Source organism: Aotus nancymaae, unplaced genomic scaffold, assembly GCF_030222135.1.
Source record: "Aotus nancymaae isolate 86718 unplaced genomic scaffold, 86718_ANA_hifiasm-v0.15.2.pri h1tg000016l, whole genome shotgun sequence".
In the NCBI taxonomy this organism is placed as follows: Eukaryota; Metazoa; Chordata; class Mammalia; order Primates; family Aotidae; genus Aotus; species Aotus nancymaae.
In genome coordinates this window covers 65,969,113-65,981,033 of record NW_026988428.1, presented here as the reverse complement: position 1 = coordinate 65,981,033, position 11,921 = coordinate 65,969,113, and the positions used below count along the sequence as shown (strand labels likewise).

Sequence of the window (11,921 nt, the reverse complement as noted above, 5' to 3'; positions counted from 1 at the left end):
GACGCGGGTAAAACCCGCGGTGGATGTGACGCCACAGCGGAAGTGAAGGCGGGTTCTGCTAAGGGCAAAAGCTGAGCCGGAGGACTGCGGCCCCGGGCTTCCTGAAGGGACTTCTGGGGAAGTGGGAGGGTGGAAACGCGACAGGTTCATGAATTATGCATCAAGGTAGGAGAAGAGGTGTAGGTTCTTCAGCTGCTGTGACCCTGTTTCTCTTCCCTCTGGGTGGAATAAGCTGATAGAGGAAGTGACCATTATTTTTTCTGATACCCCCAAGAATGTCTTAGTGCTTTGACTATGCGAGAATGGACTAGGACGTGTCCATGTTTTTCTGAGGTTTCTACTTCGGCTCAGGGTTACAACCTCTCCCAGCCATGAAAATCTGCCTCTCTTGACACATCCCTTACTCTTTTTACTTTGGTCTCTTCTTGTTGCCCATACTCACATCTCTATCGCTTTACCCTGTTTTACTTTCAAATATGGCACTCATTACTACCTGATACATTGTTTGCTGTTCACCTCTTCCCACTAAAATCTGGCTACAGGACAGCGAGGACTGAATTGTTCATTGCAGAATCCTCATATCCTGGCACTTATGTGGTTTGTAAATTCCTGTTGTATAAATGAACTTTGGTTCATTATGAACACCTAATAACCTTTTCAGGAAGCCTTCCTTGATTGCTCTGACCTGTAATGGTCCCTTTACATTCTTACAGCATTTAATGCATACCTTTTATTGATATTTTATTTCCTACATGTGATTCCCCAGCAAGATTGTCAGCTCCTCAGGGAAGAAAATACTCACGCTGCTTTGCTGAGCACATAGTAAATGCTGAATAAATATATGTTGTTTGAATAAATGAATGCTATTAAAAGCATGCACCGTGACCTGGCCAGAATCCCTCTGGGTCCAGCTCTGAGCAGAACTGAGGTATCTCCTACTAACGGTAAGAGCCCCTTGCTGAGAAAAATAACTTTTTTTTTTGAGATGGAGTCTCCCCCTGTCGCCTAGGCTGGAGTACATTGGGTGTGATCTTGGCTCACTGCAACTTCCATCTTCTAGGTTCAACCCATTCTCCTGCCTCAGCCTCCTGAGTAGCTGGGGTTACAGGCGCCCGCCACCACGCCTGGCTAATTATTTGTGTCTTTAGTAGAGATGGGGTTTCACCATGTCGGCAAGGCTGGTCTCGAACTCCTGACCTCATGATCTGCCCTCCTCAGCCTCCCAAAGTGTTGGGATTACAGGCGTGAGCCAACGTGCCAGACGAAAAATAACTTTAGCAGAAATAATTACAATGCCCATTTTACAGATAATGAAAATAAGCCTCTGAATGTTTAAGTGATTTTTTCCCCACAAGGTCAAAGCAAGAAGGTAACAAAGTACACCTTTAAATATTTAAATAGATGATGCATCTCTTTGTAATCGTAGTTTGTATCTTTTTTAAAGTGTCTGTTCCCTTTATCACATTTTTGGGCTCAGCACTGTCTCTGTTGACTGAGTAGCAACAGCTGGCAGAATTAGGATCTTAAGGGCTCAGATGTGACCAGACCTAGTGCTGTGGGGATCAGAGATTGCAGATTCGAGAAACCTTGACATCAGGGGCTGGTATTAAAAGGTGGGAACAAGAAATAGTAGTAATTACTGTACCTCCTAGTTCTCCTCCTGTTCTTTTCCTATTTACATTAACTGAGCACTTCCCAGGCTTCAGTATCTCTGTCAGCCCTGTTCCTGCCTTTGCTATAAGAAGCAAGTTTCCCATCTACTTGGGAAGCTGAGGCAGAGGTTATGGTGAGTCATGATCACGTCATTGCACTCCAGCCTGGGCAACAAGAGCAAAACTCTGCCTCAAAAAAAAGAAGAAGAACCAAGTTTCAAGTATTCTGAACTCCTTAGGGAAAAGCTTTAGAACAATAAATGTGGGGCGTAGGGGGAGGAGGGCTGTTAATTTTAGCCTGGGGTTCTCCAGCTGGCATACTGTTTCCATCTTGAATCACTTCCACACCCTGAGCTGTGCCTGGGAGATCCCTCCCTCCTCCTGGGGGCTTCCCCATTCCCTGGTTTGGTCTGAGCCACAATGGCAAGCATTCCAGAAAAATGCTAAGAGGAGCCTGGCTGAGTCATTTGATGCACGGCTCAGGAGGCAAAGAAAGGATGGTGGTAAGAGATGCTGGTTCCAGTGGTGCCTGTGATGTGTGACCTCAAAGAACCTTCCAATTCCCAAAAGGGCAGCATGGCCATTGTTTTGTTCTTGGTTAATGACTCTGCTGCAGCCTTCTGAGGACCTCCCAAAGCCCCACAGTCTCTGTTTCAACTACAGGAGAGAGAAAAGAGCCTCATGACTTCTTATGGCTAACATGACAGTGCAATATCGTTTGGGAGGATTCTTTTAATATGGCTCAGAGCTTGGGACGGTCTGCTTCCTTCTCTGTCTTTCCTGCCATCTGACTTTCCATGGGGAAAGGAGGACATTTAAGGAGAGGGAACAGGTGAGGATTTCCAGTGTCTTGCTGGTGTATTTTAATTTATTTAAATTTACAGAAACAGCGGTCTAATCAGGCAGTAATTAATTCCCTCTTCATTAGGGGCCTTCATGTGTGCCTTCTGCATATGGATGAGCCACGGGTCACACTGTCCCTCTGAGGAGAGATCCTTGCTGAAGGTGAGAGCCCAGCGTGCTCTCTGGAACTTGAGCTCCTTCCCCTTCTGTGCCAATGCTTCTCTCTTCTCCCCACCCTCACCTGACAAGGACTAGATTCCTGCCGGGAAGGAAGGAAAGGTTAATGAAGCTTCCTGTCCACCCTCCTTGGATCTGGATGCCTCCCTTATGCCCAGAGCATATGCCATCCACACCTCATCCTGTACCCTCAGGTTCCATCCAGCCTGCTCCCTCCCATCAGCTGCATGCTAGAATCTCTTCATGCCCCAGTGAGTTGACTCCTCAGAAGCTTGTTTGCCTGGCACCTCTGCTTTGAGTTAGTTCATCAATCCTTGGCCCCGGTCTGCTTCTTTCCTCTGTAGCAGTCCTTTTCTTAGGGAGTCTGACGCCCTGAATGTGCACACTGCCCTAGTCCTGAGAAATATGCTGCCTCCTCCTGGCACTCACCGTTATGTGCTGCACAGGCTCAGCCACACTTCCCTTAGCTCACAGTAAAGCTCCCAACACACAGACATTCCTATCCTAGCTTGAAAGATAAACGTATAGGGCCATCTACAGTCTAGGGCAGCCTGGCCCCCCCTTTTGCACACTACATCATCCCTATCCTCCCTGGGGCCACCCCATTTCCAGGGAGCAAGTGGGGCACAGATTGGGGGAGGGGGGAGAGATGGGACCTGGGTGGTTACCATGGAAATAGAGCCTAGCAACAGCTGAGAGGCTGATGTGTGGGTTTTCACAGGGCTGTTTCAAGAACCAAACCTAGAATTGGGGACTCAGAGGTGACTGATCCCAGCTGGGCAGTCTGCATTCCCTCCCCAAACACACCCCTTGATCCTGCCCCCACACTCCTGCAGTGCCTCTCTCAGAGAGGGCAGTGGGGAAAGCTAATGAGTTAACCACAGGGCTTCTGATTCTGCTCAGCTTTTGGGGGACAGCTGTGGGTGGGGGCAGGTTAGGGAGCAAGGCTGAAAATAAACCAAGCAGGGCAGCTTGTTTCAGATGGCTCCCTCTCATGTTTTCTCCGTTGCTCCATTTTTCTCTTCTGCTTTCCCCCTTCTCCCACCAACTCTCTTATCAGCTCTCTTCCTCCTTGCTCCACTTCCTATCCTTCTATGTAATTTTCCTTTTCTACTGTCTCCCTTCTTAGGGTCTCTCTTGACTCTCCCTGGCAAGGAACAAGTGAGCCACAATTTCTATTCTAGTTTCTCTCTTGTATCACTGCTCCTCATCAGGACTGCTCCCTTCCATTGTGTCCCAAGTTAAAGCCCCAATTGGCCCCCAGCTCCAGGTCAGAGGAGGGCAGGTGACTTAGGTCTGGAGGGGGTCCCCACCTCATCCTATACCTCCTACTGGCTGCCCCCACTCCTCCTCTCTACGGGGGTCAGAAGGCAGAACTAGGGGACTTGAGTATCTTGCAAAGGCTTTATTTGAAAATTTTGAAACTTACATCCCACAGTAATTCAAGATGATCACCACAAGAAGAAGAGATAATACAAAAATATATATCACAGCATAGGAGCCAGGGAAGAGGGGAAGAAGGAAGGTGGAAAAGCCAGTGAGAAGTAGGGAAGAACCTGAGGAGGGGAAAAGGGCAGGGAGGCAAAAGGAAGGTGTGGAAGGAAGAAGGGAGGAAAGGAGGGGACAGGAGGGAGTCTGGGAAGGGAAGGGGTGGATTTGGAGGCAGAGCTCCTGATGGCCTTGAACCAGCTGACTCCGGTCCCTGGCAGCCTAGGTGGAGTTAGGGAGGCTGGGGAGGACTGGCTCAGGGGGCTCTGAAGTCCAGAGAATGGCACACACACAGACAGCCAGGACAGACAAGACAAAAGGGACTATAGGAGAAAGGGGGGGCAAATGGGAGTCCCTTTCTCATGTAGTGCAGCAGGTGACTCCCTAAAACCCATCTCTCAGAAAACAGATTTTAGCAGTGGGGTAAGGGTGAAGTCTGGGGCCTCACTACCCCCATTCCCATGGGGGAGCCCTCAGGGTGATGCCGGTGCCCTTGGAGACAGAGAAATACACGGTGTGGAATGGGACAGGACCATGACAGGTGAGGGCACGAGGAGCCCCCAGCTCACCTCCCACCCACCTCGGGAGCAGCATGCAGGGGCTGCGGAAACGAGGTGAGTGGGTGTTCATGAGGGAGAGAGTGAGCACGCCACACAACACCACAACATCAGGCCGGGAAACGCATATGAGAGGTAAAGTGCAGGAAACACTGACTACTGAATGATTGAGCTGAGCACGGAATGTGGGAAGGAGAGTGCAAATGTGAGACGAGAGGGAGAACGTGAGAGTCAGCTGAGCAGAGCGGTGTGGACAGGGAGAGGGTGCAGGAGCGTGTGCAATGGCCTGTGAAGGTGAAGGTGAGTGTGCAAGGCTTTCATGTGAGTGCGCAAGGGTGGGGACAGGGACCCGAAGTCACAAATATGTGAGGCCCCCACCTGCAGGAGGGCGAGCAGATAGGATTGCCCACGGGGCCAGGGAGCCTTCCGGGGTGGTGTGCAAGGGTAGGAGCCAGGAGCCCCTGTGGCCCCAGCTCCCCACAGCTGCCCCACCCTCAGTGGGATGGGGGCTGTGCTGGCCTCTTGGCCTCCTGCTTGGCTGCACCCCAACATTGGGGGGCATCACAGATTCACCAGGGGAATCCTGAGAGGAAGAGGGAAAGGGCACAGTCAGGAACCAAGGGGCAGGCCAGAATAGAAGGGGAAGTTCAAGACGAAGAGGGGGAATCAAGGTTAACAGGGCAGAGTTGTCTTAGACAAGGTGGCATGAGAAAAAACCAAAGAGGGCAGAGTTGGAGTTACGGGCAACAGAGAATAGGACACAGATCCTGAGAGACTGGGAGAAGGAAGGGTTCCTCCCAGAGAGGACCCGGTCCAGCCCCCTTGGGAGGACCCAGGACCAGGCTGGGAAGGAGAGTCAGGGGCTGTGGGAGGCCACGACTGCCTCCTCGTCACCCCCCATGGGGCACCCCCACCCCAGCTCTGAAGACCTAGGTCGCCTTCCCTCTTTGCCCTCCCATCCCATTGCCCCTGCCCTCACCGGTTCAACTGGAAGGCTGGAGCCCCCTTGGGGTGGGGCATCCCAGGCCGGGGTCCCCCTCGGGGCTCCTCATGGTCAGGGGTTGGGGTAGGCGAGTCCCCGAAGGCCCCCAGTACAGTGACTCCGGCCGGGGACAGGTCTGTCAGCGGCTGCTGGCTCTCCTCCTGCCTCAGAGCACCTTGCTGCCCTGAGGGTCTGCGTCGCTTCTGGCTGCGGTCCCAGCTGGGGCACCAGAGGGAAAGAGGTTCTCTTGTACACTCAAGTAACCTCCATCCTGGGCCTGCACCAATGGTCACCCCCAGTCTTGCCCAGTCATTCCCAACATCTTACAGCAGAGAAACTGGGCCTCTAACAGTTCCCTCTACTAAATCGCCTGGGACTCTGTGCCCATAAAACCACTTCCCCTGCCCTCTAGCCGGGGCTTGGAAATCTAAACCTCCTTGCCCTCCAAACTTGATCCAGATCCACAGAATTAGAATCTGCTCCTCACCAACACACAGAGTCCCACCACAATGTCCTCTCCCCTGCATGCCCAGAAGAGTCATTTCTCTCCCTGGCAGACAGCTGGCCAGTTGAACTAGTTCTAGTTCAAAGCAAGCTAATGACCTGGACACCTGAGTCTAACGATTCTCTCAGTCAAGTGTGAAGGACTGAGTGATCCATTATTAAATGTGTGCAAAGAAAGCTCTGGATTTTCGGCCGGGCATGGTGGCTCACACTTGTAATCCCAGCACTTTCGGAGGCCGAGGCGGGCGGATCACGAGGTCAAGAGATGGAGACCATCCTGGCCAACATGGTGAAACCCCGTCTCTACTAAAAATACAAAAATTAGTTGGGCATGGTGGCGTGTGCCTGTAGTTCCAGCTACTCAGGAGGCTGAGGCAGGAGAACTGCTTGAACCCGGGAGGTGGAGGTTGCAGTGAGCGGAGATCGCACCACTACACTCCAGCCTGGCGCCTGGCGACAAAGAGAGACTCTGTCTCAAAAAAAAAAAAAAAGATAAAAAAGAAAGAAAGCTCTGGATTTTCTCGCTCCCCCCAGGCAACCCTAACAAGGGCTCTGCAGACTGGGTCAGCTTTCTCTGTCTTGGAGGAAATAGGGCAAGGGAAGCCCACCAAAGCCCCCAGTGCACAGAAATAATTCCCCTGCACTCCCATTATCCTTGTATTTTCCTGGGAGACAGAATCTGCCCTGATTTCTCACTGTCTTCCCCCAGCCAAATCCTTATTACCTTTACCCAAGGTCTTCCTTCATCCACCATTTCCCACCCATCCCCCAGCAAAATTGCTGCTCCTGCCCCTCCTGGCTAGAGCCAAACATTCCAGCCCCATCCACCAGCACCCTCCTTCTCCCAACTTACCAGAACTTGAAGATGATGCCAGTGGCCACGAGAACAATGATGATGGAGATGGTAATTGTGACATAGAGCTGGGGGTCCACACCTGATTGGAGTGGGAAGAAAGTTTTAGGGAGCCCCAAGGTGGTAGGAGCCAAGAGGGCCCGGGGCTCGGCTGTGGACTCTGTCGGCTGGAGTGGCATTGCTGTGTGGATCCACACTGCCTGACGGTCTGCTCCTCTTAAGCCTCCCTCTTTATTCTTATCAACAGCATTTCCTTGAGTTTTCAGCTCTTTTTCTCCACTGTCCCAAAAGTATTTCACCAAATCTTACGTGTATATGTGATGAGGATGAGGCCCCATGATCAGAGAGAACCTATCACTATGCCTAGAAACTATGTCTCTGCCGTGGCCCAACTCCCAAACCACTGGCACTGTTCCTCCATTGGCACTCCCCGAGCCAAGACATCACCCGCGTAGTGCCCTTCATCCATGGTGTTCTCTGCCCGGAATACTCCCACTCTGTTTTCAAGGTCCAGCTCAAATGTCAATTATCTGAAGGTGTCCTGATCCCCAGGCAGGAGGAGACTCTCCCTTCTCTCTTTTCCTAAATCATGCTGCACGTGCCTCTATTAAGGCATTCACTATGTTGACTCCTCTCCGTGTACTTTCATATCTGTCTGCTCCAGTGGACCTGAACTCCGCGAGGGCGTCTTTATCTCTGCATCCTGTGCCAGTATAGTGCCTGACACATTTGTTGAAGGAAGTAACAGACAAGGCCTCTATTTCTGCCCCTTGGTGTCTTCACCCAGCCTCCCCATCCTTCGTATCCCTCCCAGCTTTTCCCACTCACCTTCCCCGCGGCCCCCGAACAGGAATGGCCGCAGGGTGGCAGGTGCCTCTCCAAGGATAAGCCCATCTCCATCGCCCCGCATGGAGTCTGAGTTGGGGTGTGGGGTTGCGAGCCCATGAGGGGCTGCAAAACCATAGTCCAGAAATCCAGGATTGGCAGAGCTGGGGTCCCCTCCATCCTCTCGAGACACGGTGGGACCCCACACAATAGCCCAGGGGTACTGGGATGAGGGTGGCCCCTCCTCAAAGCCTGATGGGGTGGCTGGGGGTGCAGTGCCAGGCAGGACTTGCCGACGTGATCTTGGGACCCGAGGGGATCGGCTTGGTGGAGGTGCCCGCTCCCACACGCACACATGACGTGGGGCTGAGGGGCCTCCCCGGGCACACGGGGGGCGGGCTGGGGCTGGTGGGGTTCGAGGGGAGGAGGAAGAGCCCTGAGCAGGTGGTGGGAGGGGCAGCAACAGCAGTGACCAGAGAGGGAGGAGATGGGACAGCAGCAGCGCAGGCCTGCAAGAAGGGAGAGAGCGTGGCTGAGACACAGGCCCACTGTGGGCCTACGTGTGGGAAGGGCAGGCTCACACCAGAAACCTCCAGGTGGGCCTGGGGAAACACTCTCGCCTCATTTCCCATTTTCCTAGGGAGGATGGCCCTCAGGAGGGAAGGCCCTGGATGGGTCTAGGAAGGGAGTCATGACCCCAGGGAACGTGGTCTCCAAGCTCCCTCTGCTGGGCCAAACTTACCACATCCTGTACTCCATGTCTGAGGTCTTCCTCAGCTGTGACCCAGATTTTCAGCCTTTACTGGGAGAAAAAGGGGGCTGTTACACCCCCAGCCCTGCCCTGTGTACTTCCTCAGCTAATTCATCCACCAATTCTACCCGCATCTGCCCTCCCAGGCCACCCGGCTGCCAGCTATGCTGCTGCACCCAGGATCCACTGCTTCTTAGCATCCTTTTGGGGGAAAACTCCGGCGTGGTTGCCTGACCAGACCCCAGCCCCATCTACAACTTCTCAGGTCCCTGTTACCTCTCCACCCCAGGGTCTACTCTGGCTTCTCCGGCTTCCTTTCTTTTCACTTCCTCTGCCCACAGCTCCAGGCTTTTCTTGGATCTTAATTTAGAGCCAAGAACCTTGTGATTCCTTGAGCACCTACCGCTAGGGAGGGAGTCTGAGGGTGGGGGGAGGGAAGGGAAAGTCAATCTGAGCCAGCGAGTGTGTGCGTGCGTGCAGGGGGCCCTTCTAGCCCTCCCACCCCACTGGCAGTGCCAGGTATTTGTCTTATGATTAGCCCCAGGAGTCTGCATCTTCAGGAGAAAGGGAGGAAGAGATGGAGGGATGGAAGAAAAGAGACAGAAAGAGAGGTGAGTGGGAGAAAAACTACAGAATATAATTTTTGCTCTTAATGTTTAATCATCTAAGTGCATAGGTGCCCTCTGAAGGGAGGTGGAGTCAGGAAGAAGCCACCCCCTCAGATGCAGCTCTCCTGGGTAAAGAATCCCGGGAAAATCAGTATGGTTGGTTTTGAAAGAGAAACGGTATATGTTCTCAGAGCTGAGGGTGGTGGATCCAGGAGGGGTAGGCTCCCCAGAGGGAGTGAAGACAGGACAACCAGTGTCCTCTGGATTCTGGGTCTCAATCTGCCCAATGGATCCAGCACGATGGCTCACGCCTGTAATCCCAGCACTTTGGGAGGCCGAGGTGGGCAGATCACCTGAGATCAGGAGCTCGAGACCAACCTAGCCAACATGGTGAAACCCCGTCTCTACTAAAAATACAAAAATTAGCCTAGCGTGGTGGTGGTTGCCAGTAATCCCAGCTATTCGGGAGGCTGAGGCAAGAGAATTGCTTGAACCTGGGAGGCCGAAGTTACAGTGAGCCGAGATCACGCCATTGCATTCCAGTCTGGGCGACAAGAGCGAGACTCCGTCTCAAAAAACAAAATAAAATAAAAACAAACAAATCTGCCCATTGAATCTTCCAAGAGAACAACAGTGAAATAAGATGGGAAAGTCAGGGGAAGGGAATGGGGAAGTGGCAGTGGGAGAGATGGGAAGGGGATAAGGGCTGGGAGAGGAAAGGCTGCTTAAGAGTGAGAGAGGAGAAAGGTGAAGAGGAAGCCGGCCTGGAGTGCAGGGTGAGAGAGAGTAGACAGTCCTGAAAAAGAGTGGACTGGGAAGAGAGGAGGAGAGTGGGTACAGAAGACCCGAACTCTGGAGGCTGCCGAAGGTCGGGGAGGGGAAACGGAGAGCGTGAAGGGGTCACAGGTGCAGGGGAAGAAGGGGCAGGAGGAGAAGGAGACAGTGGTCCAGGCAGGACAGCCAGAGGAGTGGAGGGGGGAAGGGGAAGGGGGAAGAGGGGGAAGAGCCCAGGATGGGGAGAAAGGAAGTGGAAAAGCAGAGAACATAAATGCTGAAGACAAAATGACAGGAGGAAGGGGCCGGGAAACAGAGGCGGGGAGCAGCAAAGATGGAGGAGTTGGGAATTGCTCCCCTAAATGTAAAGGGATGTAGAGAAACCGAAAGAGATAGGGATGGGGGCATGGTGGAAAGAAGGGAGAGAGGGGAAGCGAAGAAAGCTAGAGGGAGGGAGCGAGGCTTGTAGAGCGAACCAGTGAAGCGGAGAAGGGCTCCCGGGCGCATCTGTGGCCAGCTGACTCCAGGACTCTCGCCCCTCCGCCTGTGCATTCCCCCCAACCAGCGCCAACCCAGCCTCTGGGCCCCGCACGGCTTCAGCCGCCCCCTCCAGGAAGCCCGCAGTCCCCGGGCTGGCGCGCTACCCCCACCCCTCTCCCCGCTCCTCACCGACCTGTTGTGCGCAGGAGACCGGCTGGGGGTGGGGAGGGAGCCACGGGGTGCGGGAGCCGGGCCCCCTCCCCAGCGTGGCCCCCAGGCCACCCATCCTGCAGGCCCGCACTCCCCGCACAGGGCTGGAGAGCGGCGAGAGTAGGGGGAGACCAGGAAAAGGAGGTTGACGAAGGGACTCCGCGGCAGGGAGCGCCGAGAGCAGACCGGGGACCCGAAGCAGGAGGCTGCGCGGAGCCGCCCGCCGAGGCGAGGCAGGATGGAGGCAGCCGCGGGGATGGGGACGGCCGCGCCAGGGAGCGAGGGAGGGAGCCAGGACCGCGGAGGATGGAGAGCCCTTTGGGGAAGGGGCGCCAGGAGGCTGAAGGCTTCGGCTTGGGCGAGGGACCGCGCCGGGAGGGGCAGCAGGCGAAGGGCGCGGAGCCGGGAAGGGCAGGGCCGGGCTCCCCGCGGGTGGGGGTATGGGGGTCCCTCTCGCTCACCTGCATGCCTGGCGCGGTGGCGCGACGACTGCGGGCGCTCGGGGCTGCGCGGGGCTGGGGGGCCGCAGGAACGTGCGGGGTGCAGGGCATGGTCGGGAGGTTTGGCCCGCGGCAGGGCGCTGGAGCGGGTGGGGGGCGGGCGCCCGGGGCGCGGGGCGGCGGCGGCGGCGGGAGATGCTCGCCTCGGCTCGGCTCGGCTCGGCTCGGCTGGGCTCGGCCGGGCTCGGCGCGGCGGCGGGGACCGCTCCGTCTCCGCTTCCCCCTCCCGCCAGGGGCCACGCACGGTTTAACCCTCCCGCTGCCGCGCTGCAGGAGTCGCGCCCGGCTCTGTCCCAGATGGAGGGCTGGAGAGGGTGGCGGGGTCCAGCGACCTTCCGGCTCCCTGGGTTCTGATGGCAGGTCTCCTCACCTCCTTCATCCTGACTCCAGGGACACCTATGGTAGCCTCAATCCGTTTCTGAGATTCTGAGTCACTCAATGCTCCGCATTCCCAACTTTGTTTTGTAGAGATGGGGTCTCACTGTGTTGCCCAGGCTGGTCTCCAATGCCTGGGCTCAGGCGATCCTCCCCGCTCAGCTTCTCAAAGTGCTGGGATTATAGGCGTGAGGCACCACTGCCGTCCCCCGACTTTGTTTTGCCCGCTGTGGAAACTCTCTGAGGTCAAGACTGGGGGCCAGGGGTGGAGGGAAGGACTGGGAGGGAAGTACCTTGCACCATCTTCGGATTATCCCCACAGCTTGGTCCCCCATTCCACTC

The 11,921-nt window shown here is 55.0% G+C and overlaps 1 protein-coding gene across 6 annotated transcripts; it reads right to left on the bottom strand.

Annotated features, from left to right (window-relative positions):
* Window positions 1–2,500: 2,500 nt before the first annotated feature.
* Window positions 2,501–11,370, bottom strand: PIANP (PILR alpha associated neural protein). 6 transcript variants are annotated; one of them, XM_012472883.3, is made up of 6 exons: window positions 11,166–11,370; window positions 8,624–8,683; window positions 7,885–8,390; window positions 7,057–7,138; window positions 5,697–5,918; window positions 4,063–5,300 (listed from the first exon to the last, which is right to left on the bottom strand). In XM_012472883.3, the coding sequence occupies exons 2-6, from the start codon at window positions 8,638–8,640 to the stop codon at window positions 5,279–5,281; spliced, it is 849 nt and encodes a 282-aa protein (XP_012328306.1). In that variant the 5' UTR covers window positions 8,641–8,683; window positions 11,166–11,370; the 3' UTR covers window positions 4,063–5,278. The 6 variants fall into 6 exon arrangements, with proteins under 6 accessions (XP_021526768.1, XP_012328306.1, XP_012328308.1 ...); XM_012472885.2 differs by lacking the exon at window positions 11,166–11,370 and adding an exon at window positions 10,491–10,583; XM_012472884.2 differs by lacking the exon at window positions 11,166–11,370 and adding an exon at window positions 8,909–10,472.
* Between the last annotated feature and the right edge of the window lie 551 nt (window positions 11,371–11,921).